At 35.3% G+C, this 27,740-nt stretch overlaps 1 protein-coding gene across 2 annotated transcripts; it reads right to left on the bottom strand.

Annotated features, from left to right (window-relative positions):
- Nucleotides 1-27,706, bottom strand: LOC117121883. Of its 2 annotated transcripts, XR_004447646.1 has the most exons (16): nucleotides 27,549-27,706; nucleotides 26,702-26,856; nucleotides 23,787-23,876; nucleotides 23,419-23,607; nucleotides 22,790-23,032; nucleotides 22,444-22,641; nucleotides 20,960-21,136; nucleotides 20,398-20,700; nucleotides 20,077-20,160; nucleotides 18,815-19,037; nucleotides 6,641-6,718; nucleotides 4,644-5,177; nucleotides 4,217-4,427; nucleotides 3,786-3,862; nucleotides 3,170-3,223; nucleotides 1-2,250 (listed from the first exon to the last, which is right to left on the bottom strand). XR_004447646.1 is itself a non-coding variant. In XM_033267270.1 (13 exons), exons 4-12 carry the CDS (start codon nucleotides 23,593-23,595, stop codon nucleotides 4,660-4,662), a joined length of 2,001 nt encoding a protein of 666 aa, XP_033123161.1. In that variant the 5' UTR covers nucleotides 23,596-23,607; nucleotides 23,787-23,876; nucleotides 26,702-26,856; nucleotides 27,549-27,706; the 3' UTR covers nucleotides 4,003-4,427; nucleotides 4,644-4,659. The 2 variants fall into 2 exon arrangements, 1 of the variants encoding a protein (XP_033123161.1); XM_033267270.1 differs by lacking the exons at nucleotides 1-2,250; nucleotides 3,170-3,223; nucleotides 3,786-3,862 and having other exon boundaries at nucleotides 4,003-4,427.
- Nucleotides 27,707-27,740: the final 34 nt, after the last annotated feature.

Genomic DNA, 27,740 nt, shown 5'->3' on the forward strand with positions numbered 1-27,740 from the left:
ATATCAGACGTGTACAATATTGAAACCAACAAATTCTGAAGTACACACATCCAAGCACATGAAGAATAATTAATTAATTGTAACGTCTAGGCTTGCCATTTCCGACGTATACAATAGAAACTTTTACTATAAAGTAAACCAAAAAAAAAGTACTTAAGTACATCCATCCAAGGTCATTTGCTTTACATAAATCTGTAACGTCTAGACTACGCATATCCAACACATACAATCCACCTTTTGCGTCTGATCTGTATGTACTTGCTTTGTTGTTGTTTTGAACTCTCAAGTTAATTAAAGATGGCAGCTAGGCGACTGTTTTTACTGAGACATCTTTGACTTAGACATTTGCTAAGCTGAGATTGATAAATCCCGGGCATGGGCCTAAAAATTATTCTTACGGCTCGTTCATTGAGTCATACTCATAGCCAAAAGAAACGTCTAGCACCACATAAAATATTTCTGAATGTTAACACTAGAAAATACATAATTTCTAAAACTTAACCCACTCTAAATTAAGGCGATTTGATTGTGTGCAGCGACGATCAACAAAACGATTAATACATTTACCATTTTATGCTTGTCATAACCGTCATAATACAGTGGTTCCCAACCTTTCTGCATTCGCGAACCCCTCTGGGTTCTGTGCACGCCAAAATCTTCACGGACCACCCATGTCCAAATATTAGGCCTACTCATTGTCCATATCCCATGAAGATGATTCGTCACAAAAGTACAACATTAAGCCGTGGCGAATCCAGGATTTCGAAATAGAGACCACATCAGTCCCACCACTGTTGGGGCTGAGGTACAAACATTTTAGTATTATGCCACTTCTAGATGGCCGGAAATGGCCTTTCAGACTCAAAATTTGAAGGCAATTTTCGTTTAACCCCATCCCCCATTTAATTTTTAATGTGTAAAATTTAGGGTGACTCCAACTCATGGTTGATATTCTGCCAATAAGATTATGGATAGATCATTCGCCAAATTACATCTCGGATCTTGTAATTTGACATAGACAGGAGAGGAGGGGTATAGACAGTAAATTTTACAGATAGGGGATTTATGTTACCTCATCCCCATCCTGGTTGGAGCTGAGGTAGGAACTTTTTATGTTTATTTCACTTGTAGATGGCCGAAAATGATACTTCAGACTCAAAATTTGAATGTAATATTCTGTTATCCTCTATTTACTTTTAATTTTGACAAATTTAGGGCTCCCTCCTAATTTTTTTAATGTATTCAATATCCAGGTAAAAGCAATACAGGAGAAAACATGGAAACAAGATGTTCATTTCCGGAGGATTGTTACTACAGTATTAAGTGGCTCTCCTGTACCGTACTAAACATCTTTACAGAGAATACAAACAAAACTAATTTAAAAGATTCTATCAGATCACCAATAAAATATTGGAATTAAAATATGATGCCAATTAAAACATTTACAGTGAACAAAGTCATGCCTGTCAAAGGTATTTCATTATTCAACTTTTCTAAAAATGTACAGCAATAAAATATTGGAATTAAAATATAATGCCAATTAAAACATTTACAGTGAACAAAGTCATGCCTGTCAAAGGTATTTCATTATTCAACTTTTCTAAAAATGTACAGCAATAAAATATTGCATGAAAGTCAGCTATACACAATGATTTTTTGAATTAGTTTTTATAAAAAATAACTACTTTACAGAAACTTGCAGTACAGCCTAACTATTCGGTATCCAATGTTTTGATTTAATACCGCATAGAAATGTCTTCACTACTTCCCCAAAGTAACCAAGTGCAAAAGGAGGATTGAAACGTAAATCAAAGTAAAAAATTAGTACATTCATCCAAGGACGTCTTTTTACATAAATCTCTAACGTCTAGGCTTGCCATATCCAACGCGTACAAACAATTGAAAAAAAAAAGAATTATTCTTAATACTGTACATCTATCCAAGGCCATCTTTTTACACAAATATGCAACATCTAGGCTTGCCATATCTGACATGTATAATTGATAACTTAAACTAAAAAGTCAACCAAAAAAAATTACTTAAGGATTTTAAGATTACAGCCTCCTGCTTCATTCTTCATAAATCTGTGACGTCTAGGCTTGCCATATCCGACGTGTACAATTGAAACTTATTCGAAGTTTGTTCTAATAATCATTTTTTTTAAAATCTTTTGTAGGCCATTGCCATGTTGTTAAACTTGAGGAATCCATTTTTAACCCAGCACTGGTTCTTGTAGCTCAGTTGTAGATTCTGCCAGTAAAAAGTGAATGTAATATTTATTATTTGTTCATGAATGTGGATAAATGAAAATAATTAAAGATGCCATTTAAAGATTGTTTTTCAATGTCAATATACAAACAATTAAATGTTTATTAAATTTTGTTTGCTAGGCCTATCATTAACCCTAAGTGGCTCTTTTTAATTGAATTTTATTGTCAGCCTGATTGATAAATAATTTGTGTATCTTAAGCAGGAAAATAAAAATTTGAAAATCTGCATCTTGAAAGTTTTGATGGACTTAAACCGTGTTAACATTTTAAAATATAGTTATGATGACATCCAGCAGTGGTGACATGTTCAACAGATGGATCCGAAGCAAGGGAATGACTAGAACTTCGGTCAACGGCCCAGAATAAAAAAAATCTGTGGTAGGGTTCATAGGGTGAATTTTTATTGCTTAGTATGTCCATATTGTGCTTTTAGACCACAATATTAGGGATTGGTAATCAAATAATATTTGACGACCCCTTTGTAGCGTGATCCAGACCTGTTCGACGGACCCCCCTCCCCCAACCGGCTATGGGGTTTGATCAGTTTTTGTCGATAAATGATGTTATGTTGGTTTGAATGAACCAACCAAAATGACATCTGTATTTACCTGGATTTTTTTCAACTGACCGGGTTGTTATTTTGGTTTATTCAGAAATACAATTTTAAAAACTCTACATTATAGGAACTAGATACAGGTCCTGACGAGGGGTCAAATTTCCCCGACGAAAGCAATGTGGGCGTGTTCGAGCTTCGAACAAAAGGTTTTGAAAATGGTTCAGGGGGTGAAGCCCCCAAAAATATTAACAATTTAAGGGTTTCAAAGGCTTATTTAATCGATTTTAGAGTCTACTAAAATGTAGAAAATACATATAATTTTTTTTTCTCGCCGACGACTTACCAGCACTCCCCGACGGGGCGGGGGCGAAGCCTTCCCCGCTTGTATCAACATTAACTGAAAATCAAATGATAAAGTATGCGTTACAACATCTCAATCAACTAGTTATACAAGTTTCGTGAGAGCAGTTGGAGTTTCAGATGTCTCTGACCTGTGAGGTTCAAAGCATTTTGCTTGAATTCTTGGACAAGGCACTTTACCTTTGTTCATCTCCACCCAGGAGTATAACGGTGGTTCACTACTGGGGAGGAAAAAGGTGGCCTAAAAAGCAACTGGCCACCCTATCATGCAATGTAATGAATACCAGGGGCGGATCCATAGATGTCAAAAAGGGTGGGGGGTGGGGTGCCCAAAAGTTGGGCCGATCGAGACAACACTGTCCTAGGATGTCGGGGGAATGCCCTCGCGAAATCTTTGTGTTCTAGAGGCCCGAAAATAACATTTGAGGTCTTCTGGGCTATATTTTTTTCTTTTTTAATTTTTTTTCTCTTTTTTTTTACATCCCACAAGGATGGGGGGGGGGCTGCCCCACCCCAAATCCACCCCTGAATACAGGGTTGCCTTTATCTTTTACCTTATTGTCAATAATTACCGGTAATGCAGAATAAGTTTGGCCTACCTTCTTATTTGATATTAAACATTTATGGACGCTAGGCCAAATATGGTAAATTGCACCTTGCATTCTCAATCTAAGCACTGTTAAAAAAAAAGAAAAGAATATAACAAGTCTTTGATACAGCAGGTACCATATTTTCTTGAGTTCAGAAAATGGAACGTGAAAATGGAACGCCGGCTGTGAGTCCAGTCGGTTTTTCTTCTTGAAAGCCTTTGACAAAATTGAAAAATGACTGAAAAAATGTTATTAATTCAGAATATTTTTACAGCAGCGTGTTTGCAGTTACGGACCAAACAAATCGATATGACTGTAGAGTGTCTCTAACCCCAATAATGATTTTTTTTTTAAATGCAGGAACTGTGGGAACAAAACCAATTTGTGAATGTTTACATTCATCCAGCAAGATAGTATTTAAATCAAAAACTGGAACTCACTATTAACGTTGAGTGGCATTTAGTCTAGCTCTGCTGAATTTCTTCAGACTACTGACTCTTTGGATTCATCACAAGTCAGATGGCGAGGAATGCTAGTGCGCAGCACCTGGTCAAAACTCTTTGATGGTTGAAAACAGAGTCTTCCTTTTCGGTTTAAGCTGGAGTTCTCTACTTTTCCCAAATCGCTTTTTTGACTCCTCTATCAAATCACCTTTCAGAAACAAAGCAGGACAATTTTATGGAACATTGTTTAAATCCTCCACATTTATTTACAGTGTTAAAAAAAAAAATAAAAGCATTTTGACAGTTGACCGTCTGAAAGGCATGATAATCATCTGTTCTCTCAAAGTATTCTTTATTCATAACATAATATAAAAGAATATAACATAAAACCCATGACATGTTTATTTAAAACAATGTAAAATACCTTATGTTAGTTTGTTTTAAACTAGAGTAAGACCAAGGTTTTTCATCATATCAGCGAATTCCTCCATATTTTCTTCACTGATTATCAATCTCTTTTCTAGATCGCTGATCATACTCCAGCTATCTGTATAATCCTTCTTATAGGGCTCATTATACAATCCATCAATCTTCGTCACATCGGCTTTGGACAGTGACATTCCAAAGTTCATTAGTTTTTGTCTGTGAGATGTGAATTCTGTTGAAATGGTTCCTTTCATAACATCCGGGAATTTTGGCACTTTTTCTTTAATCTTTGTTGGAAGATACCAATGTTTAGTTACGCTAATAACGTCACACAAAAGTCCAATATTCTGTAAACTCAGATGATTACGTTTAATCAAATTATTCAGCAAGTCCATTACATTAGTTGCTAGTGACAGCTCGTTAATGTCCATCTTGTCTCTGAACAACACCTTTAACATATTAAGACTATCGTCACTATCATACCCTTGTGAGAAAACAGCTTTAAGCACTTTGAACTCCTTAGCTGACAATTCTATAAAATAATTAGACATCCAATATTTATATTGTTTACACTGCATATTAAAATGTAGGCAATAATTATACTGTACATTCAACATTTAAATCGCTTTGAATTTTAAAATGTAGATTTTTTTATGAATATATGTCAATGCTAAATTTCTTAACGATTGCTGAGAGTAAATTATTATCAATAAACACAACTTGACAATCGAGTGCATCGAGTCCTTCCCATGCGTTAAGCTGTTATGTACTACAGTTATTTCATTATATAGTCTGTTGTATTACGACCTTAGTAAAGGTGAACAACCACAACCATAAATCCGGGTATTTTCTATTCTATAGGCCAGTTATCTAATACCGTATGGTATGTTAAATAATATGCTAACATTGCAATTCTCTCATTTTCTGATAATGATGTTTATAATTCTTTCAAAGAGAAATTTGACAATTAAATAAATCAATTCAATTCAATCATAAACTTATTTTACATCTTCATAAGGCAAGACTTTTTTTTATACCTTGCCGAATGCAAAATATTGATGATTTCGAATGAAAATGAAAATTTTATTTTTGGCCAATTAGCGCACCTGCCGTCACAAAAAAAAATGGAAATTTCAGAAAAAAATAATAGTTTTTCTTTCTTTTTATTACGCTCTCATTTGCCTTAAAATCTCCAAAGATAAAATATGTATATTTCCTCCTAATTATATAACTTTGAAGCATTTAACCATCCCATTTTACATTGACCAATAAAATTTATTTTTATTTTCCCCTCTATCTGGGTGTTTTTGGCAAAACTATTTGCTAAATAAGAAAACAAAATTATATTTTTAGTCCGCCCTTTAAAATGATCTTTAATAAAATAAGTATGCGAAACAAGGTATAAAAAAAAGTCTCGCCTTACAAATATGTTACAAATTGGTAAAAAAGGAAAACACACCACAAGCAAACCTTAATTAAATAGATACTATAACATGTAGAAAAGACAAATGAATAAATACATAAAACATGATGAGTAAATAAAAGCAAAAACAAAAATAAAAAGATATTGATATAAAAAAAAATCTGAGACCTGAAGACTAAAACCTGGGACCTTTGCAGACATGAAGAATGCCATATAATCACTTGTTCACAAAGGTGTTGTGATGAATCCAAGCGCCACTAGCTTAAATTTCTTTCAGTGCGTCTGATGTCACAATGTTGACATAGTGCGCCTAGCACTAATGCCAGAAGGATGGATGTCAGAGATATAAACTAGATAGGCCTACAACCCTTTTTGACAATCATGGTCTCCTTATCCAATAATGCTAAAAAATAATTACAGTAGTCATTTAAGATGTCAGTATTTATGCTATTCCATTGTATTTTAAAATAGTTTTTACATTGATGTATATATTTTTTTTTTACTGCTTAAGGACTTCATTTCTGATTTACTACATTAAAAATAAATGCAAATCAAATATTAATTTACCATACCTTCTATTGCTGTTTGTTCACCTGTCTTGAGCTTTTTCGTTGTAAATTCGTCTGACGGTGGAATTTTTCTTTTCTTTTCTGCAAAATTACAAAATAATGTAGACATTAATGCTGAGGCGGATAAGGACATTTTCAGGGAAGGGGAGTCCAGAAAAAAAGAGTCCTTTGTAGGTGACAAGAAAGAAGTTTGAAAAGACATAGGGAACATCAAAGAGAGAAATTGGTAGAGTGATTAAAAGTCATATTTAGAAATACTGCTTTCTGTTATATTTTCTGAACTCTCTTCTGTCTTGTCACCCCTCCATCTATGACAACCTATAGAGGGGAGGAATTGGGAAAAGGTGCCTCCTCCCAATGGCTGGGTGATTAAAATTCAATGGGTGAAAGAGTCTGAAATCATCCATTTTAGGAACAATGTCATGGGTGGTGTCATTAGCCAATGAATAATTTTAGTCATAAATGTCTGATTTTTCGTTGTGCAGGTCTCCCCCTAAAATTAATAAGCAAATAAAGACCATTTTTCTGTAGTACCAAATTAACAAAACAATTTATAATTTTAATTAGAGACGAAAGCCGCTAAATACATAGAAATCTCGGTCCCAAAAAACCATTCAATATACCAACAATTGGTAAATAACTGAGGAATGACACAATTCCATAAATTGTCCCATATAAAGAACATAGAAAAAAATTTCAGACCAAAATATCCAAGTGGTTTTGAATAAAGGCCCTCTCGAAATACGACGCTGTTCCCTTTTTTATTCAACTCAGCGTCAATGAATTTGTTTCCATTTTGAAAGGCCTATTTGGTTTTTTTTTAATGGAAAAAGATATAATTCACAGCTAAAAAATACATCTCTGGGTAGGAGATGGTAGGCCAGGATTTTATAATCCGCAATCATGCTTCATTGGTGGTGGAAATGATTTTTCTACATTTCAGGTTTAATCAGGATGCATACCATAGATCTGGAAATGCACAAATTGCAAATAAATTATCTCTTGGTACAACTGTATAACACCAAGCAAGGTATAGTAAGGTAGTCTTTCAAAGTTGCGGAGTAACAGAGTGTGCGTAAAAGTTTTTGGAAGAAGGAGAAAGCTATGACGTGTGTGGCTGAACCGTGTTTGGTTGATGGTAGGAAAAAAAACAATCAACAACTGTCGGGGGAAATACAAATGTACGGTATTATTTATTTAATAAAATAATATTTAATTTGTATAAAATAAAATTTTATCACTAAGACAACAGATAATGAAAAATATTTTATATACATGAAGTCTTCATGATCAAAAGTTCTTGCCAGTATTTTGTATTGGTCCCTGGCACGGCTGGGCTGCGGCTTGGTGCCTGAAATCGTAAATAGGCCATGAAGTAAAATGTTTGCGGAACGCTGATCTGTACAACAGAGGTCTTGCCATCTATACTTAAGCGTGGTGGGACGGACCACACGTTTGGGCCAAAAAAACGAAATGACCACCACGCTTAGGAAAAAGAAGCAAAGATTGCACAGCGTTTAAAATGTTAACGCCACCCTAAAAAAATGTGCCAAGTACATTTTATTCCAAACATTAAAACAAAAATTACCGAAATGTTAAACTGCAGCCAATTCCACAATGTTCCCATGAGGAACAGTACTTGTATAATCGCATATCGTGAGGCACCGCCTTCAATGCCGGCCCAACTACAGGATCTGTTTGTACGCCGCCTGTGCATGCAAGTTATACCCAGGGGAGGTCCCTGGTCGCAGTGCCAACTTCAGGGCGCTGAGCTGTCCGACAGGGTGATTTGAGTTCGTAGGCCTGAGCTGGGGGAAGGGTTTGAGAAGGTGCTTCCCCCTACCAAACGAGATTTTTTTTAAGAATAAGAATTTTTAATAATAATAATTTATTTACTTATATCTCCATACAAATTTTTTCAACTGACGCATTACAGAATAAAAATGTCAATTAAAATATATTAAAATTGACAATTCAATATTAGAGTAAAACCATTAAAATTCCAATAAAAATATGATCAAAAAATGTATTACACAAAATTAAAAAGTCAATTAAATTGGATAAAAATTAATTCAATATTACAGTAAAACCATAAATTTACCAGTACAGGAAGTACAGTAATAAATTATTTGTTAAAAGCAATAGGCCCCCTAGTAAAAAAATGTGTTTCCAACAGTGTTTTAAAAATCTCTAGGCTACCGGCTTTCCTAATAAAAGGTGGCAGATCATTCCACAGCTTAGGTGCTGCATATTCAAATGCTGTCACCTAGTGTGACTTTAGTGCGACAAACTAAGTACCAAGATCGATATTAATGATCGCATTTATTTTTCATTGAAAATAAAAAGCAAGCTTTAAATAATTTAACTTAAGTATTTGAAAATATTCCAAACTTGTACGCTTAAAAAAAATAAATAAAATAAAATATAAATAAATAATGTTAACTTATAACACAAACAACGCGATAGGATATAAAGTTTGAGAGAAGTTTTGGTATACTGTACTGTATTTCTGAAGTGCCATTCGTTTTGGGGTTGCTACAATTAGGAGTTACTATCGATCCAAAAAATATAAGCACTATCTATTTCCTTACATTAAAAAAGGAGGATTTTGGATGATATTTAAATTTGCTGGAGATTGAAAAATTAACTGTTTACTCCGTTGTTTGAGAACATAGAATGGTACATGACTTTCGGACTGGTATAGGCCTTCAGTAGGTCTATGTACTCTAGGTGTAAATAAATACAGAGAATAGGCCAATTTTAGTGAGAACTAAACATGTTTTAATAATGTAGGTCCTATATACAATGAAAAGCAGATTGATCACAAAATCAGAAGCATGATTTCAAACATCAGAACTCAGCTTTTACTGTTTAAAACTGTCGGGTACCCCATTGAATGAAACTACGGTATTATAGTTTATATTATTTTTTTTTTTAAAGTTTTTTTTTTATTATTTTTAATAAAAAATAAATGCGATCGTTAATATTGACCTTGGTACAATGTAAACCTGTAATCATATGACAACTTATACAGAATTTTACTATGTTATAGGCCTTGACTAGGACCAGGCCTCCTACTATAGTATAGAGGCTTAGTCCAATGCCTTGTTTCAAATCCCAGCCCACATAAGCCTAGCCTATAATGCCTAGCATAGGGCTTGTTTTTCCGGTACCCTGACCATTAAAAATTAGCAGACGCACTGGGAAGCGTTGTTCAAGGCATTTAGACTGAAGAGAAAAATCATTCCCCCATCATTAATGGAACAGGCCCACGTCATGCTTGGCTGATTAGTTTTGATTTACATTTTGCAAGTCTGCCATACGCAGCAAAAGTTCATTTCTAGTGTTGTTGTCAAATGCATTTCATAACCAGGCTGGTTTTTGATTTACGTTTTGGAATAGAATTTGGAAAGGGCGATTGATCAAGTCAGACCTCCGTTTTGAATTTGAATTACATTTTAAAGAAATTAGAACTACATTTTGGAAAATTAAACTACGTTTTCAAAAATTAGAACTTCATTTTGGGAAACTAAATCTACATTTTGAGAAATTTACGCCTACATTTTTAAAAATCAGACATTGAATTTTGCAATTACATTTTGATTTTAACATGGACTTTTGCTGCGTATGGCACCCCATACTCCGCTACCTTAGACAAGAACTGTAGGTAATTACTAACAGGTCGGTAATTTTCTACATTTAAACCAACTCCAGGTATTTTAAGGAGCGGAAATACAACAGATGATTTCCATATGACAGGAAAGTGGCCTTTACTAAAAGATAAATTTGCAATGTCCGTAATAACCGGCAAGAGAGAATCTAAACTAGCAACAAGAAGCCTAGTGGAAATCGGATCTAAGATACACGATTTCTTGTTAGATCCTAAAATTGGTTTACGGTCCATATAATCACCAGTAAGAATATTGACATCACCGGATACAGCACAAGGTGTGTTGCATGTTGTTACACTTACATCATTACTTATGCCTATATCATTAACATTTTTAACAAAAAATTCACCCATTAAATTACCGAGATGAGGATCATCATCGCATTTAGGAAAATCAGACGATTTATTGAAAAACTTTTGTTGATTACCCCTGTTCCCGTCGAGCACAACATTTTTTTTTAAGTGCGTAACATAATTTCTTTTAGTTTTGAACAACTGAAGGTGTTCTGGCATACGAAACGTCTCCAAATCCTTTCAGTTTTCCTTCTATCATGAATAGCCTCATTTATCTGATCATTAAACTAGAGCACGTATGGTCGTGCAGTGATAGACTTGGTTTTAATAGGTGCATGGCAGTCTAAAACCTTGCGCAAGGTCTTGTTGTATATGAAGAAGCTAAGTTGTCGAGATCCACTGATGATCCACTATTTATGTTTTGGCACAGATCATACATAAGTATATCATTTTTAAAATGCTCAATATTAATATTTTTAACCAACAAGGATGGCTTCTGTGTGTTATGTCTCACGTCACAGCGTAGTGATCCGAAAACAAGTAGCCACAAATCTGCATGTTCTGTATAATGGAGTCAGACTCGCGAGTGATTATCAAATCCAATGTATAACCCTCAACATGTGTTGCAAAATCAACATGCTGCTTTAAATTCATAGAATGAAGAAGCTCAATAAAAGAACGTGCATCACGATTTGACTAGACTTGGTGCATTTCTAACTTTGACATTAAGATTATTTCACAGCATGGCACCACGGTAGGTAAAAGTCTTTTTTTTTGTATTCAGTTTTTGGTTTTTCTAAATATAAGATATCTGCTGATCTTGTGTTATACTGTGGTTCTTTTATAATGAATCTATCCCTAAGGTATGAAGGTGCATTGCCATGAAAAATCTTGTGCAAAGTAGTAGCTTCATTATTAAATAGTTTTGAATCAAGGCTTATCCATCTAAGGTCTTGCAGGGCTTGGGATAGATGCTACATGGATGCTACATACTACATGCATGATCCAAAAGCTTGAAACCATTCAGAGTTGCTTCAGCCCTATAGTAGTACATCATCAACTGACTGAAACCAAGTTTCAGTTAATGCAAAGATATCATCACCACTAGTGCAGACAAAGTCAACAAAGTCAGCAGTTTTATTCCTCAAAGATCGTGTAATAAGCAAACATAATTTAAACTGTTTAGCACTGTGATTACAAATAACATCCGCAATTGGTGGAACAGGGTAATATTGTACAAACAAGTACTCGACTTGACCGTGCGTGGTAGGGTAGAGCGAACATTAGGCACTTTTCGATTTTCATGTCAACATAGTCGACATCTTGACATGTCATTTTCAAGCACTGTGCATGCGCGATCGTCAACGCCCCTCGCTCACCAGAAGATTTGAGAACGTGTTCACCCCGGTTTTCATGTCACGGTTATGACGTCATTTGTTCAAGATGGGCAATACCGGACCCGCTGAAAGGATCTTACTAGGCCTAAGCAGAGGCCTAATTCTATGCAATTTTCAAGTAATTTCATTTCTGACATCGAACAAGTCCAGGTCGGTTAATTAATTAGCATTGTACAAAAGCACAAACTTTTCATTGTCAAGCACATTGCTGAAATATCTGAAGAGGATCACTTCTCGGACGCTATGAAGATAGGTAAGGCATCATCCTTGCTCAAAAGTTTTATCACGTTATGCATGACGTCATCATGTTGCCTCCTCGTCGACTGAAATCGAAACTGATTTCAGCAGTGGATCACCATGAGCAGTGAACACGTTGACGGTCGCCTGCAGTCGACGTGAATGTGCTCGTCGTTCACTCAATCGAAAAGTCCCTATTAACTGCCGGTGATTAATAACAACAGGTATCATGTTCTGATTGTGCCTCCTTCGGCGCAAGGCAATTCAACAGAAGGACGCATATCTTGGGACATCAAAGGTTATCTCTGGCATCGAAGTTCTAGGCGCACATGCGTCCCTACACACTGAATGAAAAACCATTGCAACCAGACCATAAACCGTCAGCGTACGTGACCAATTACCCACACGCGTGTTAGTTGCCATGATAATCGCGCATCGTGCGTTAATTGCAAAGGCCTAATAATATTTTGCACTAAAACATTAGACTGAAGTTATATTCTTCATTTCAACGTTAATTTTACCGATATTGTGGTGTATTGTCGTTCATGAGACTCACTTTGCAGAACAAATTAATAAATGTTCTGTATCTACTCAAATGTTTGTTTTGTGCACCTTAGTCCAACATTGTCAAAATGACAGTTTAATGTTACATAAGAACATGAAATTTTATAAAATTCGTAAATTTTCAATTGCTATAACTTTCATTTTCTTGGTCAATTTTTACAAATCAAATTGCCGTTTATAGAAGCATTTAACAAGCTCGCGGTCAAAATAAATCAGATGTAAACAGACATTGCGAAGTACCCAAAATTAATAAAATAGTAACTAACACCATAAAACGTATGGCACGCATAGACTAATACTGTACTCGTAACTATTATCGGATTGTCGATGCCGCAGTAAAGATCAAAGGGCAACGTATTATTATCACACCGATCACCAGCAAGAAGGCCTACCCACGGTCAAAAATGCCCAAACTGGGCCTGGGTGGCCATTTCTAAAATGCGGATTATGCGGATTTTGCGGATTGAGGTAAAGACAGCATGAAAAAATAGCCCTAATATTATTATTATTATTATTATTAATATAATATTATTATAATAATATTATATTATTATTATTATTATTATTATTATTATTATTATTATTATTATTATTATTATTTGTTGGTATCATACAGTGAGAATCTAATCCGCAGAATCCGCATTTTGGAAATGGCCGGCCTGGGAAGCCTGAGTATACAGTACAGAGAGTATCAATAAAAACAGGAATACAGCAAGATCACAAACAAAAGTACTGCAAAATCACATCACAAGCAACTTCATAAATATATCAGACGTTGACAAATTTGTCAAAATACCATATAAACCTGCAGATTAAAAGTTTAAAATACAGTAGCTGAGAGCGAAATTTGAAAATGGCAGCTCTATGGCCAGAAATAACTTTCAGACTGTGACAGACATGTGTTGGCCTACTTTTGTATATTTTTTTTGGGGGGGGGCTTGACCTGTCAGGTAGGGAAACTTATGCCCCGCCTGCACCCCCACCCCCTAGCTGGCGCCGCCACTGCCTAGTCGCGTTAGGTACCGAAAGGGAGCGTTCAGTGAAGTGTCCGTTTCTTATGAACGGTAATTGATAAAACAACATTTATTAATCAAAATTACGCGAATTTCTTATGAAAAACGTTTTTTTTTATTCTGAATTTCGGGCTAAGTGTTCCAGAAAAAAAAAAAAAAGCTAAGGCTAAAACTTGCCTACCCAGTGAACGTTTGAATGTGTCACAGCTTATGGTTAATCATGTAATTGCCTACAAGGTACTCCTGGGTGGAGGGAGACAACCGTACATAAAGTGCCTTGCCCAAGGTCACAAGCAACTTGCACAGCGAGAGTTTCGAACCCCCGACCTCAAGGTTGGGAGTCCAATAAGAAAACCCCCGCTTTGCATCGTCGGAATTCATAATTGTTCTGCTTTTTATGGTCTTGATACTGCATCTAGCTGCCTATAAACGGAGTACAATGCAAGGCCAATCTTCAAAAATAGTACAGTACCAATTATGAGTTTTTAAGCATCAAAATCTTATTCCCCGTATTTGAAATTGCGTTAATTTAAACTAACATTTAGTAGCTTCATTGTGTAGTAAATTCATGTGTTATGGACGATCCACATGTAAGACGAGCATGATTTAATAAATCTAAAATGTGTAGGCCTATGCCGTGTGTATAAGGCAACTCCCTGTTTTCCGTTCTTGATTTGCTATTTTAAACTTTGTCTACGCGAGTATACCGTCTGCATCTTTCTTACTGAACGAAGACATCGCAGTTCGACGATCAGTTATAATTAACTAATACTGTATTTCAAAAGTAAAGCGTAGTTAGTTTTTAAATATGATAAGCCATTTTCTTCATCTAAATTTTAATAGTCAACCAAATATACATGTATGATTTGGAGGAAAAGGCATTAAAAACTCTATTAAAATGAAAATTATAGCCGGATTTTGGTAAAAAATATCATTTATGATTTAAGGACGAGGGAAGTGAGAAAAGAAAATGATGTATCCCCACTGACTTAACAGACTCAATCTTGTAGGTATTAGTTTTTATGATTTTTTTCTTTATAATTTAAGTGTATAATTGTTTGCATTAATAAATTAAATTAAATGCATCAAGGAAATGGGTGATGCCGCATCATCTCCGACACCATAAGTTCCACACTTGCGCGAACAAGCACCCTGTTTGAATAAGCGTTCCCCCCCCCCTTCCTTTTAGTATCATAAGTCTTTCTTTTTAACAAGTCAATAATCCAATAAATCCTGGGACTGTGGTTGTTGGCATGATTTGAGCTGCACAGTGGAATCACATTTCTCAGGTCAATATCAAAATAAGGATATTTCTCTTGGACAAATGAGAGCTCCGATTCCTGGAGAGACAGTATAATTCCAACTTTCCTCTTCTTATATATTTGTCTAGTCCTAGACCTACTCCTCTTTTTTCCCCCTACAATTTCCACCTTTAACAAATTCTCATCTGAGTTTTCAAGAAAACCTGCAATGATCCTGCCATCAGTGCTAATCTCAATCGGCCGATAACCAATAAGCTAACCGCTACCCACCACCACTAGTGGCATTTGCTATTCTGCTGTTATGTAAATATTCACAGCATTCTTGTCATGAGCCATGTGCTCTGGACGATTATCTTTTCTGCTGCACCACCATTCGTAATCCTTAAAAATCTTTTTTTCATTCACTAAGTGACTCTTGAATTTAATATGTTCCCATAAGAACCCCTCGAGTTTCATCTATTTCCATAAGCGCCCCCTCAATTTCCACTGTGTTCATAAGCGCCCCGTTTGAATAAGCGCCCCTCAAAAAGTGCAAAAAATATTTGAAGCACCAGGCGCTTATTCATGTGAGTACGGTAGTACCAAAAATGTATCAACCCTTTAAAATTTTGCGCACCACCCTTTCAATTTTTTGGACAACATTTCTTGAAATTCTGCCACCCTTTAAAAAAATCCTTGACAGTATGAAACGCCAAAAGGACAAAATACAATTGATAGCAGTGCAAAACTGAGAGTCAGCAGTGCAAAACTGTGAGTCAGCAGCGCAAAACAGAGTCACCAGTGCAAAACTGAGAGTCACCAGTGCAAAACACAGTCACAGTGCAAAACTGATTAGTGCAAAACACAGATTCACAGTGCAAAACTGAGAGTCACAGTGCAAAACACAGAGTCAGCAGTGCAAAACTGAGAGTCAGCAGTGCAAAGCTGAGAGTCACAGTGCAAAACTGAGAGTCACAGTGCAAAACACAGAGTCACCGTGCAAAACTGATAGTCACAGTGCAAAAGTGAGAGTCACAGTGCAGAATTGAGAGTCACAGTGCAAAATTGAGAGTCACAGTGCAAAACCGAGAGTCACAGTGCAAAACATTGGTGGCAATGCAAAACTACAATTTTGAAAGAGGGGGGGGGTGTGGTGCGTATAAGTGTTACAATTTTAAATACAAAAATTAAGTGTTTTAAATAATTAATAAACAGTGGGCTATGGAGAAGGCTAGTAGTAGGTACATGTGCCCGGGCTTGTCAAAAAACAAGGCCTAAGTCTAGATATACACCTAAATGCCTCGACTTCGTCGGCTTTTCAAGAAACATTGTTTTTCTAAATAAATCTCACTTAACTGTCTAAATTTTCTGCATTTTTGTCATTTCTGTTGTCTTTTTTGATCCCCAATTGGTTATCTTTTTTTAAAAAATTATTTTGATTGCGCCTTGTATGTATTCCTTGGCAAAAGGCGAGGTACAACTTCCTGTATTATTAACTGGGCCAGGCTCAGCCTAGGCTTTAGGGCCCACGTAGACCTAGGCTAGACTTGGAATCCGCCGCTGAAATTATAATGTATTCAGGCCCGTAGGCAGGGGGTGGGGGTGGTGCAGAGGCTGCGGACGCACCCTCCCCTCCCAAATTCCAAAAGGTCTACTTTTTAAAACCTATGATTTCATAAAATCGTTCCCAATTATCACAAAACGCTATAGCATGCATTGCATTATATATTTGCCGGCTTATCTAACTGTTGATTTTTAATAATGTGGTATGAAATTTGTTAGAAATTAATCGCCTCCGGTGATTGCAGATTGTCCATATAATGAATAATGTTATCTATATGCCTGCAGGTGTACAGGACATAATAACGTTACTTTTTTAGGTACCAAAAACACCCAAATTAATGAAAATTTAAATGAAATATTCATGAATTATGTGTTTGAGAAATATATTATGTAAAGACCCTCAAAATGCTACTTTGTCGCTTTTCTCACAAACCCCCTCCAGGCCTCTGCTCCTGGACCACCAAATTTCAAAAAGTCCAATTTTTAAAACCTGTTATTTCACTAAAATCGTTCCTAAAATTATCGCGAAATGCTATAATATGCATAACATTTTTTCCCCGCTCTTCCATCCGATGATTTTTTTAATAATGTGCTACGAAATATGTTGGAAATTATCAGCTCCAGTGATTGCAGATTGATCCAATTGATCCATGTCATCTTTAGGCCTACAGATGTAAAGATCATGAAAACTTACAATTTCACATGGTTCAGGGGCAGAGGCCTGGAACTTGTACCTCGCCTTTTGCCAAGGAATACATACAAGGCGCAATCAAAATAAATTTAAAAAAAAAGATAACCAATTGGGGATAAAAAAAAAACAACAGAAATTACAAAAAAACAGAAAATTTAAACAGTTAAGTGAGATTTATTTAGGAAAACAATGTTTCTTGAGAAGCCGACGAAGTCCAGGCATTTAGGTATATATCCAGACTTAGGCCTTGTTTTTTGACAAGCCCGGGCACATGTACCTACTTCTAGCCTTCTCCATAGCCCACTGTTTATTAATTATTTCGAACACTTAATTTTTGTATTAATTGTAAAGCTTATACGCACACCCCCCCCCCTTTCAAAATTGTCAATGGTCACTAAGGAGTGCCCAATTGTGACCTCAAAATTTCATCCATTTTACTTGTTGACACCGTCCAAAAAAGCTGTGAAACTTTAATTCAAAATAGAGGGCGTCCACTTGAATTGCACTGTCATTGGAGTTTTGCATTGCCACCAATGTTTTGCACTGCGACTCTGTTTTGCACTGTGACTCTCAATTTTGCACTGTGACTCTCAGTTCTGCACTGTGACTCTCAGTTTTGCACTGTTACTCTGTGTTTTGCACTGCTGACTCTCACTTTTGCACTGTGACTCAGTTTTGCGCTGCTGACCCTGTGTTTTGCGCTGTTGACTCTGTGTTTTGCACTGTGACTCTCAGTTTTGCACTGTGACTCTCAGTTTTGCACTGTTACTCAGTGTTTTGCACTGCTGACTCTTAGTTTTGCGCTGCTGACTCTCAGTTTTGCGCTGCTGACTCTGTGTTTTGCACTGTGACTCTCAGTTTTGCACTGTGACTCTGTTTTGTATTACTCTGTTTTGCACTGTGACTCTGTGTTTTGCACTGGTGACTCTCAGTTTTGCACTGGTGACTCTCAGTTTTGCGCTGCTGACTCTCAGTTTTGCACTGCTACCAATTGTATTTTGTCCTTTTGGCGTTCCATAGGACAGAGGGTTGCTATACAATCATTTGAAAACCTCATTTTAAAATTTATAAAAAGCCACAATCAGAGATGTAAGTTCATTCAATAGAGCCTTTAAATTGGAATTTTGTGTTTCAACAAATAACCTGAAAAATGCTTTCAGCAATTATATATTCACCCAAGATAATATAGTAGTCTGTACAATAGGCATCATTTTACAAGAGTGTCTAATGTCTATAACTTAAACAAAGTTTTCCATCTAAGGGAGTTGGATCATCTGGACCATTACTATAATTCAATATAATTATAATTAAAAATTCAATTCAAATACTATAATGATTTGGCAGTTTTTTCTAGTGGCCTTAGCCATGTTATTTTACAACCTTTTTTAACGTTTTAGTTTCTTCACTGGATGATTAAATGGCCAGTATTTGTCTTTTCATTGTCCAATTCATACGTTTTTTGATGATTTGTTTTTTACAGTAATAAATATTTATGAATTTATCATACCTGCCACAAAGAACTTTTGAATTTCAGTTGTTTCACTTCCAATAAATTCACCTTTTCTATCACAAGTCATGTTGTCTCCTTTTAAGCAGATCTCTAGGTCTTGAAAGTGTGGTTTCTCCATGCAATCATCTGAACAGACTAAGCAAAGAATTTGCAAAGCATAGCCGAGAATTTTCTTAGATGGATATACCTCATCTAGGTATTGCTTTAAAAAATCCAAAACCTGTAAAATGAAATAACCATCATGTTTTATATAAAATACAAATAAACTTTAAGAAGGCATTAGATATCAAACACGCACCTTGAGCCCCACTAAATTTGCTAAATTTATTTTTTAAATGGTGAAAGAAAGTTATATTCAAGTTTCTGATTTTTTTTTTCAATTCAATTCTGCAGTGCAGGTAGGTTGTGTAGTGATTAGCTTAGAACCTGCTGTAATTAGCTTAGAACTTGGATAGGCTCAACATACCTGCAGAACAAAAAGAACTATTTTTTTGACTTTTTTTTTCTGCAAGTATGTTGAGTAGTGATTAGCTTATAATTTGCATAGTCTTAACATACCGGCAGAAAAAAAAACACCATCTTTCGACTTATTGATTAATAGATTCATTTTTTATGATTTTTTTTTTCCACAGCTACGTTGCATAGTAATTAGCTTAGAACCTAGGTTGCGCGGAACTGACGAGCAGAGGAAAAAAGACGAGCAGAAAAAAAAATGTTGCCTCCGCACATTGTGACAGAAGACACGGCGGATGTGATCGATAGTAGTAGTAGCTGTAATACTAATATACAATGTTTTTAGTATGAGAAATTGTATGAAGACAATACAGTAGATTAAGGTTTGTATCCAAACGATCTAGGCAGCCTAGGCCTACGTACGCGGCTCCAATTTGCCGATGTTTTGGGCCAGACAAAAATGTCAAGACGATATACACACACACAAAACAAATATTGAATAAAAGGTTTTTTTTAAACATTACTGCCATTACCAATAATAATAATAATAATAATAGGACATATCGAATGGATGTAGTTGCGTGAGTTCAAAGTTTTCCAATTTTAATTTTTTTTTTCTCAATTCCCAGAAATTATACCTTACTATACTACCCTCATCGGAGCTTTCAGGATTACAACACCTTGTTCAAAAATAAATTAGAAAAGTCAACCCCTGGATCCCCTTTATTTTGAATTCATGGATCTAGCCACTGAAACATGTTGATATCTTAGATTTCTTTAGAGCAGCCAGCCAATGAAGGCATTACCTTTATGCATACGTCAGGATCTGGCTTACATACTTGCTTGTATGCACCCTCTGCTTTTTTCACTTTCATTTTTGATATTTCCAGCTTTATGTAAAAAATAACATTGTTGGTTATACTTAAATAATACAGAACTAATTCAGTCTAAATTTATTGATGATATAATATAAGGTATAAAAACATCAACAAAGATGTTAAAAAACATTTAAACGATGTAGATAGCATATTACACAATAATTAATGGAATGTCATATCATACTATCATTCATAAAATTATAATGATACTAATAGCAGAATCATGTAAGACAATAAAAGCATGTTTACCTTTATCAAAGATGGTTTGTTATCAATGGATATCCGACCTAGTTTCAGGTAATGCGTATCGCTAAATTTTATTTCAGCCTGATTCTGAAACAACTTTGGGTCTTCACGAAAACCTCTATCCTGACTCAGGCTTACAAATCTAACGACCAAGACATCGTAGACGGCATCAGGAAGGAAGTCTTTAGGTGTCACATAGATGGATACTGTCTGCTTATCGTCTTTCTTTATTTCCAATCTATCATTAGGATTGGCCTTCATCCGAGAAGGGACGACAAATTGTCGAGTGCTATCATCTGATTTATTCTATTAACAATAGAAATTTCATTATTAATTATATGTTAAGTGCATGATGAGTGTTGGTTCGTGAGGGACTGTATCGCAATCTTTATCTGGCCAACCCATTTAATTGCTAATGCACTTCCCCTCGAATAGCACAAAAAAATACAAAATTAAACTGAGATTCTCAGGACATCAAGGCAACATCCTGGTTATTGCTGAGAGAAAGTAAGAAGGGTTAGGGTGCCAGGGCTACATACTATGGACCATGAGCCTACATTCCTACCTTTTCAAAGAGAAGACCAAACATCTTCATAAGTTCAATGGAACAATCAACAATTTTATCAACATCTCCATCACTTTTACTGACAGTAAGTCCACTTGTCCACAAATGCTCTGCCAGCGGTTTTGTAAGAATCCCTTCATTAGAAAATTTACGCCAATCCTTTATCATCACTGGATACTACAAAGAGATTATTTACAACATGTTATCGAAAGTTGCCATCTGTGTGACAATGATCATTCGAATCACAGTAGTCATCTAAATGCATTGGTCCAATTTTAAATTTATACTAATGATTAGGGGTGTAACTGGGTGTATGACAATATAAATAAATAAATCAGACATGAAATTTTTATTAAAATCCTCTAGTGAATAAAAATTATTAATTTGGAAATGGTCACCACTTAAAAAAAAAAAAAACTGCCATTCAAAAAACAAAGAGAAAAAAAAAACACTCAAAACTTAATGACCAAAATGTTGAAATGCTCATAGAATCACATACTTAAATTTGTCGGGGTACTTAAGGCCAAGGATATAAAATTGTATTATTCCTTTAATTAGCAGGGAAATATTTTTCCCTTTCTAAATATCAGTTGAAAACTACTTGATTTCAATTTACCAAAATAAAATCATTATCGGTATTATCTATAAAAAAATTTAGGGAAAAATAGTCAGTCATGACGTTATATTTTCTTATATACAAATATATTTTTAAAAATCACATTAATTTAGAAATGTCAGAGGGTCCGACGACTAGACAGAGAGTGAAGGTGCATCGTGACTGCTCAACATTATTGAATTTTCTGCCTGATCAGTTTGTTATTAACAATAACATTTAAAAAAGAAAAGTATTTTTAATGCAAAAAGGGCTGCCCTCCTGAAAGTGGAAAATGTCAACACGAACAGCTCTCTCAGACAATAAAGTTCCTCTTTATATTATTATTGTTTTTTTGTTATATCAATATGATTAACTCTTATTAGCAATAATATTTAAATTACTATTATATTATGATTCCTAAGATTAGTATTATTAACATTATCAATGTTATTACTGTATTATCATTGAAATTATCAGGGGCGGATCCAGAGATGTCCAAAAGGGGGGCCGAAAGGGGGGCCGAAATTCGGGCCGATCGAGACAACAATATCCTAAGGGGTCCGGGGGCATGCCCCCGCGAAATTTTTGTGTTCTAGACGCCCGAAAATAACATTTGAGGCATTGTGGGCTATCGTTTTTTTTCTTTTTCTTTTTTTTTTTCTTTTTTTTCTTCTTTTTTTTAGCTCCCGAAAGTGGGGGCCGGGCCGCCCCCTAAATCCGCCCCTGATTATTAAAATATTTATGTATTAGTGGGTATCACTTTTTATACTGCACACCAATTCTCACGACCATAAATATCGGAGATAACAAATACCTACATGATTCACCATGAGGTTTTCCTAAGTAAACAAATAAAAATAATAGTATTGTGTCAAATAATTAAGGTAACCTTGTCAACATCATCGGGTTCCACAACTGTAATGATTTTCATGAAGATTTTAATCAGCGCATGGATTTTAGTAATCACAGTGTTCTTCAACTTCTTGTTAGTGGCCGAGTACAGAATGACTCCAATATCATTGAGGTAATTGAGGACGTGAATGACTTTGTCTTCATTTATACCACATTGATCAGCAATCTTAGTGATCTGAAGAATTATAAGCAGCATTCAAATTAGTGGTGCAGGTGCTATCTAAATAACACAAATTGATTGATTGAAATATGTGGGTTCAATCATTCTAAAAATAAGGTTCAATACAAATATGAAAGGAAGGCTGCGTAATTGTATACGATACCTCATCTAAGGACATGCCTAGGGTTGTTTTCCCAATTTCTAGCACCTTAATTTGGAATTCCACCCACTTAATTGGTACAGTTCTTGCCATTGCTTTCATGAAACCGCCTACGTTTCTTTTCAGTCTTTGAATCCCTTCATCCAGTGCTGTGGTGTTGTCTACGGCATACCTCTCACGATCTACGTGACGTTCATATGGTTCTCCTTCGATTGCCTTTAATATTCTGTCGAATATGTCATCAATCTATAAATAAAATTGAATAGCATAATTGAATATATTTATATATTATGCAACAGCATTAATTAAATATTCTGCAACAGCACTAATTAACAAAATAACCATATATACATATATACAAACATATATATATATACAGTTATATAAATATATATATACAGTATATACATACATACATATACATATATATATATATATATATACTGTACATATACATATATCTATATACTTATATTTACATATATATATATGTATATATATATGTATATATATATATGTATATATATATATATAACAGAAAATAAGACAGAAAATAATAATGCGGAAACGTTAAGTTAGAATGTAGAACACAATATAATTTATTCATATATATATATATATATATATCGTACCTTTGCCTGTTTCTCAGCATCACTGCCCTGTAGTAGATCTTTGTGCGTCCCAATCAGACTAATCGTCGGTGATGCTATCATTCTATTGATCACATTCTTTGCTTCAGAGCCATGTAGCAGTACAGCGTGTTCAAATATTGACCTTATCCAAAATAAGATCGATTGCAGATTTGTCATCTCAAGAAATCCCTGAAAATCAATATTAGGAGTCACATAGTTTACAAAAAGGGGTTTGGGAAAAATTTATGTACAGTACAAGAATCTAAAATTGAACCTATGATGTCTTTAGACATTTCTGTTATTAATTAAACTGATGTTAAATTCCGCATTTCTTGGAATTTACAAGAACATTTTACTGATTTATTTACTTTTTTAGGATCTCGTGATTTTGCCAATTCGTCCAAATCATCTAGCAAACTAAAAACAACTCCATAAGACGTCCTGTCTGTAAGAAAAAACTGGAAAGAAAAGACATTGAATAGAAATTATTGTCATGGTCGGAATGGATTTATTTGGTGTAAACACCAAGAATAGCCCACTAAAGTCTAGAAGAAGACTTATTTCCAGTGGGGTCCTTCTGGTGGTGATTGGGCAATACACTGGTAGACTCTTTTCCGAAGAGTATACAGCACATGGGCCATAAATGCATACGGGACCAACGGCTTAAACGTCTCATCCGAAAGACGGTGCGCTATTCAGTCCTCCAACTGAAACACAAGAAGAGCAGCAATGGGAATTGAACCAGGACCTAGAGATCTCCATGGTTCAGCGCACACACAGTGGCTTCCACCAGTTTAGCCAACTGAGCTAAGTTGCTCTCACACTGAGCTAAGCATACAGGTTTCTCAGTAGTTTATGTACTGAGCCTGTTGTTCGCGCGGCAGAATGCTTTTGTTGTAAACAGAACCAGTGGCGGCTCTAGGACATAATATATAGGCTAAGTTGTCCGACAAGGGGACTTGAGCTCGTAGGCTCGAGCTGGGGGAAGGGGTTGAGAGGGAGTTCCCCTCCCAAATGAGATTGTTTTTAAAAGAATATCAACCTCTAGATGGCCGAAAATAGCACTCTGAATGTGTGACAGACATGTGTTGGATAATGTGTGCCTATTTTTATATGTTTTATGGTCTGACTGCCAAACGAGCTCTGTCCGGCGGAGAGAGGGGCTTGACCTGTCCAATGGGGGACTTAAGCCCCATGCCACTCCGCTGGCGCCACCACTGAACAAAACACAGTGGCTGTTGTTTCGTTGCCATTACAAAGATGTGGTTATTATAAGTTAAAATGCAGTTGCTTACTTTGTAAGTAGTTTGTAACATTCTAATATTAAATATAGTATTGAATTTCGATAACAATCAATAGTTATTAAGCAGTGCTTGTTATTCTATGCTATATGAGACCAATACAATGTTATTATTTAAATCTTTACTTCAGATTTTGGAGAAAGGTGTTTATTTGTAATGGAAGTACTCAGTAATTTAAATCCGTCGAGTTGATTCAGGTATTAATATGTTCAATACTATATCATTTGTCGTATATATATGCTTGCAAATGACTCGCTGTATTATTATTAAATGTATACCGTAGTGTCTATTATGGTGGTAATAATAATGCTGTTAATAATGTTAATTCCAAAGTGGTAAGTTACATGGTATTAGTACATGATGTTGCTATGGTGTTACTATTTACTTTCAGGGGCTTTTCCTTTTGCTGTTCTGTTGATCACGTTTAATCGTTTGATGTGACAAGAGAAATAACAGTTACGAACTGCATGTGTTGTTATACAGCGTCTTCATTCTAATCATTGTATAGCTGAGCCTCACCCGCTCAAAGTCCGGGCAGAAAACTACCAAATAAATGCGGGTCTTCGCTACGTACCATAACATTAAGATTTAATTATATATTATTCCACACTTGGCGCCTCATACTTGATAAGCATGTTAATAATAATTATTATTAGGCCTATCTCTCAGAAAAATGATTCTCATAATTGAAAACCAACAATCTGGAGTTTAAGAACATATATGTACATCAGGTTAACCTATATTTTGGCATCTGAATAACTTTCCTAGGATAAGTAAATTTATATGTGTATGGGAATTTGAGAAAATCGGCCTCAAAGGTAAACGTAGGCCTACCTGTAAACTAGATGCAGGAAAACACTTTATAAACTATCACGAAATATATGTTTCTAAAAAAAAAAAAAAAAAACTGGCTGTAGCCGCCGTAGATCGAAAAGTACCGTATATATTTTAAACTGTATTATTTTTCACTGTAAATAGGCCTACGACGACAATCTTTTTAAAGTCAGGCTCCGGAGGAAAAAAATGTTTTGATATGTTGTAAAACTGATTTTTCTAAGACAGAAAAAAGTTGTTTGACGAAAAATGGGGAACGGTAAATGAGATACAGATTTTTTAATATTTAAAAACTGGGGGAAAAAGGGGCGTAACTGCCCATTTTTACACCTTATTCCCCAAGTTTTTAAATATTAAAAAATCTGTATCTCATTCACCGTTCCCCAGTTTTTCGTCATTCAACTTTTTTCTGTCTTAGAACAATGAGTTCTACAACATATCAAAAAACTTTTTTTTTGGTAAACTAGATTAGTGATTTTGATTTATGTTATTTTAAATTGGCTGGTACTTTACAGAGACCCTAGAGTATAGTTAGTTATTGTAGTCAAAACATGGTTGCAACGAGATACAATCCGGAATCGTACGATAGCTGGGAGTGTTTAGCACACTTTCTTATCTTGGCAACAACTTTACGTACTGTATGTAGTCCTTTCTGTTTAGATTGAAACAAACATTTTATTTTTTGATGATCGTTCCATTTTTTAGTATAAGGTGACTTCTATCAGGTGATTGGTTTCCAGGCTTGGGAGAAGCATTTTTTATACAAATATCTAGATTTACAAAAAAGACTCCTTCACTTTATAACTCTTGAGTGTCGAAACGATAGGTTCGGTCCCTATATTTCCATACTCCTTCGCAAATCGCACACTTTACGCTCGACTTTACGATTACTTATGTTTGATAGCATATGCTAGTTTTTTCTGTTAGCAGAAAACGCGGCTATTGTGCTATGTTTGTTTTGTTTGAATAAAGTAGAGAGTAGCCATACGAATTGTATATTTCTGTGGATTTTGGCACTCATACTGGCCCTTTAATCCTTCAGATAGATCACACAGTGGTGCTTCAATTTCAAAATGTAAAATCCCTCTATTTAAATTCACAAGCAAACGAGGGCAATAATTATGAAATTTTATAGATTCCCCTCTTACCCGATGAGTAATATAATAATCAAGCTGACCGGCATAGTCCCATATGCAAGTTACATCCGTCGGTCCAGAACTCTGGTTAACAATATTTTCAAATACTTTCTTGCGTAGGATAAGGTGATTGGTCGATAATCCAGTGTCCTGAGATACAGGTTTTTCTATAAACACATGAAAACAAACTTTCATACCAATAGTGATAAGTGTGAAAATAAATCAAATTGTAATATGTTGAGGTGGTGATGATGTGTTATGATGGCATGCGGATGAATAATGCATGCATTTTAGGAACATGGCGGTGGTGGTGATGATGATGGTAAAAGTAAGTGGCGGTGATGGCTATAAAAATAATGTGTTGATAATTATGATGATAATATTAATAATAATGTTTATAGGGATGATAATGATGGTGATAATGATGGTGATAATGACGATATCATAATGAAGATGGTGAGACGATGTAGTGATGATGATGATGATGATGATGATGATGATGATAGTGATGATGATGATAGTGATGATGATCATGGGGAGGATGATAATGATGATGGTAAAGGTAAGTGGCGGTGATGGCTATAAAAATAATGTGTTGATAATTATGATGATAATATTAATAATAATGTTTATAGGGATAATGATGGTGATAATTACAATATCATAATGAAGATGGTGAGACGATGTAGTGATGATGATGATGATGATGATGATGATCATGGTGAGGATGATAATGATGATGATTACGATGGTGGTGATGATAATTTCGATGATGGTGGTGGTGGTGGAATGGCTATTGTGATATGCCTAGTGATGATGATGTCAATTATGGACATAATGTAGAGTATAATTAAAATACCTTTGGTTATCTCTGCTTCTGATTGTTCAACCTGAAAATTAAATATTAAATTTCGCAAATGTTAATACCCTAGGAGCCAGACAAGGATTTGTATGCACTTTGAGGGGCAGAGAATTTGACTTCAGAAATTGGTTCAAGGTGGTCCAAGAATCATTTTTGGCTTGGAAACACATTTTCAAAATGTGGCGAAAG

The sequence above is a fragment of the Anneissia japonica genome, unplaced genomic scaffold, assembly GCF_011630105.1.
Source record: "Anneissia japonica isolate Jap-2015-1 unplaced genomic scaffold, ASM1163010v1 scaffold5262_len82832_cov119, whole genome shotgun sequence".
Taxonomy (NCBI): domain Eukaryota; kingdom Metazoa; phylum Echinodermata; class Crinoidea; order Comatulida; family Comatulidae; genus Anneissia; species Anneissia japonica.

What these genes read in the sequence shown, in the direction of transcription:
- LOC117121883 (XM_033267270.1), bottom strand. Translation starts at nt 23,595, where the DNA reads ATGACAAATCTGCAATCGATCTTATTTTGGATAAGGTCAATATTTGAA. An exon ending in AACCCGATGATGTTGACAAG is followed by an intron (nt 21,137 to 22,443) that starts GTTACCTTAATT and finishes ATCTCTTTGTAG; the next exon opens with TATCCAGTGATGATAAAGGA. An exon ending in TTGGTCTTCTCTTTGAAAAG is followed by an intron (nt 20,701 to 20,959) that starts GTAGGAATGTAG and finishes TATTGTTAATAG; the next exon opens with AATAAATCAGATGATAGCAC.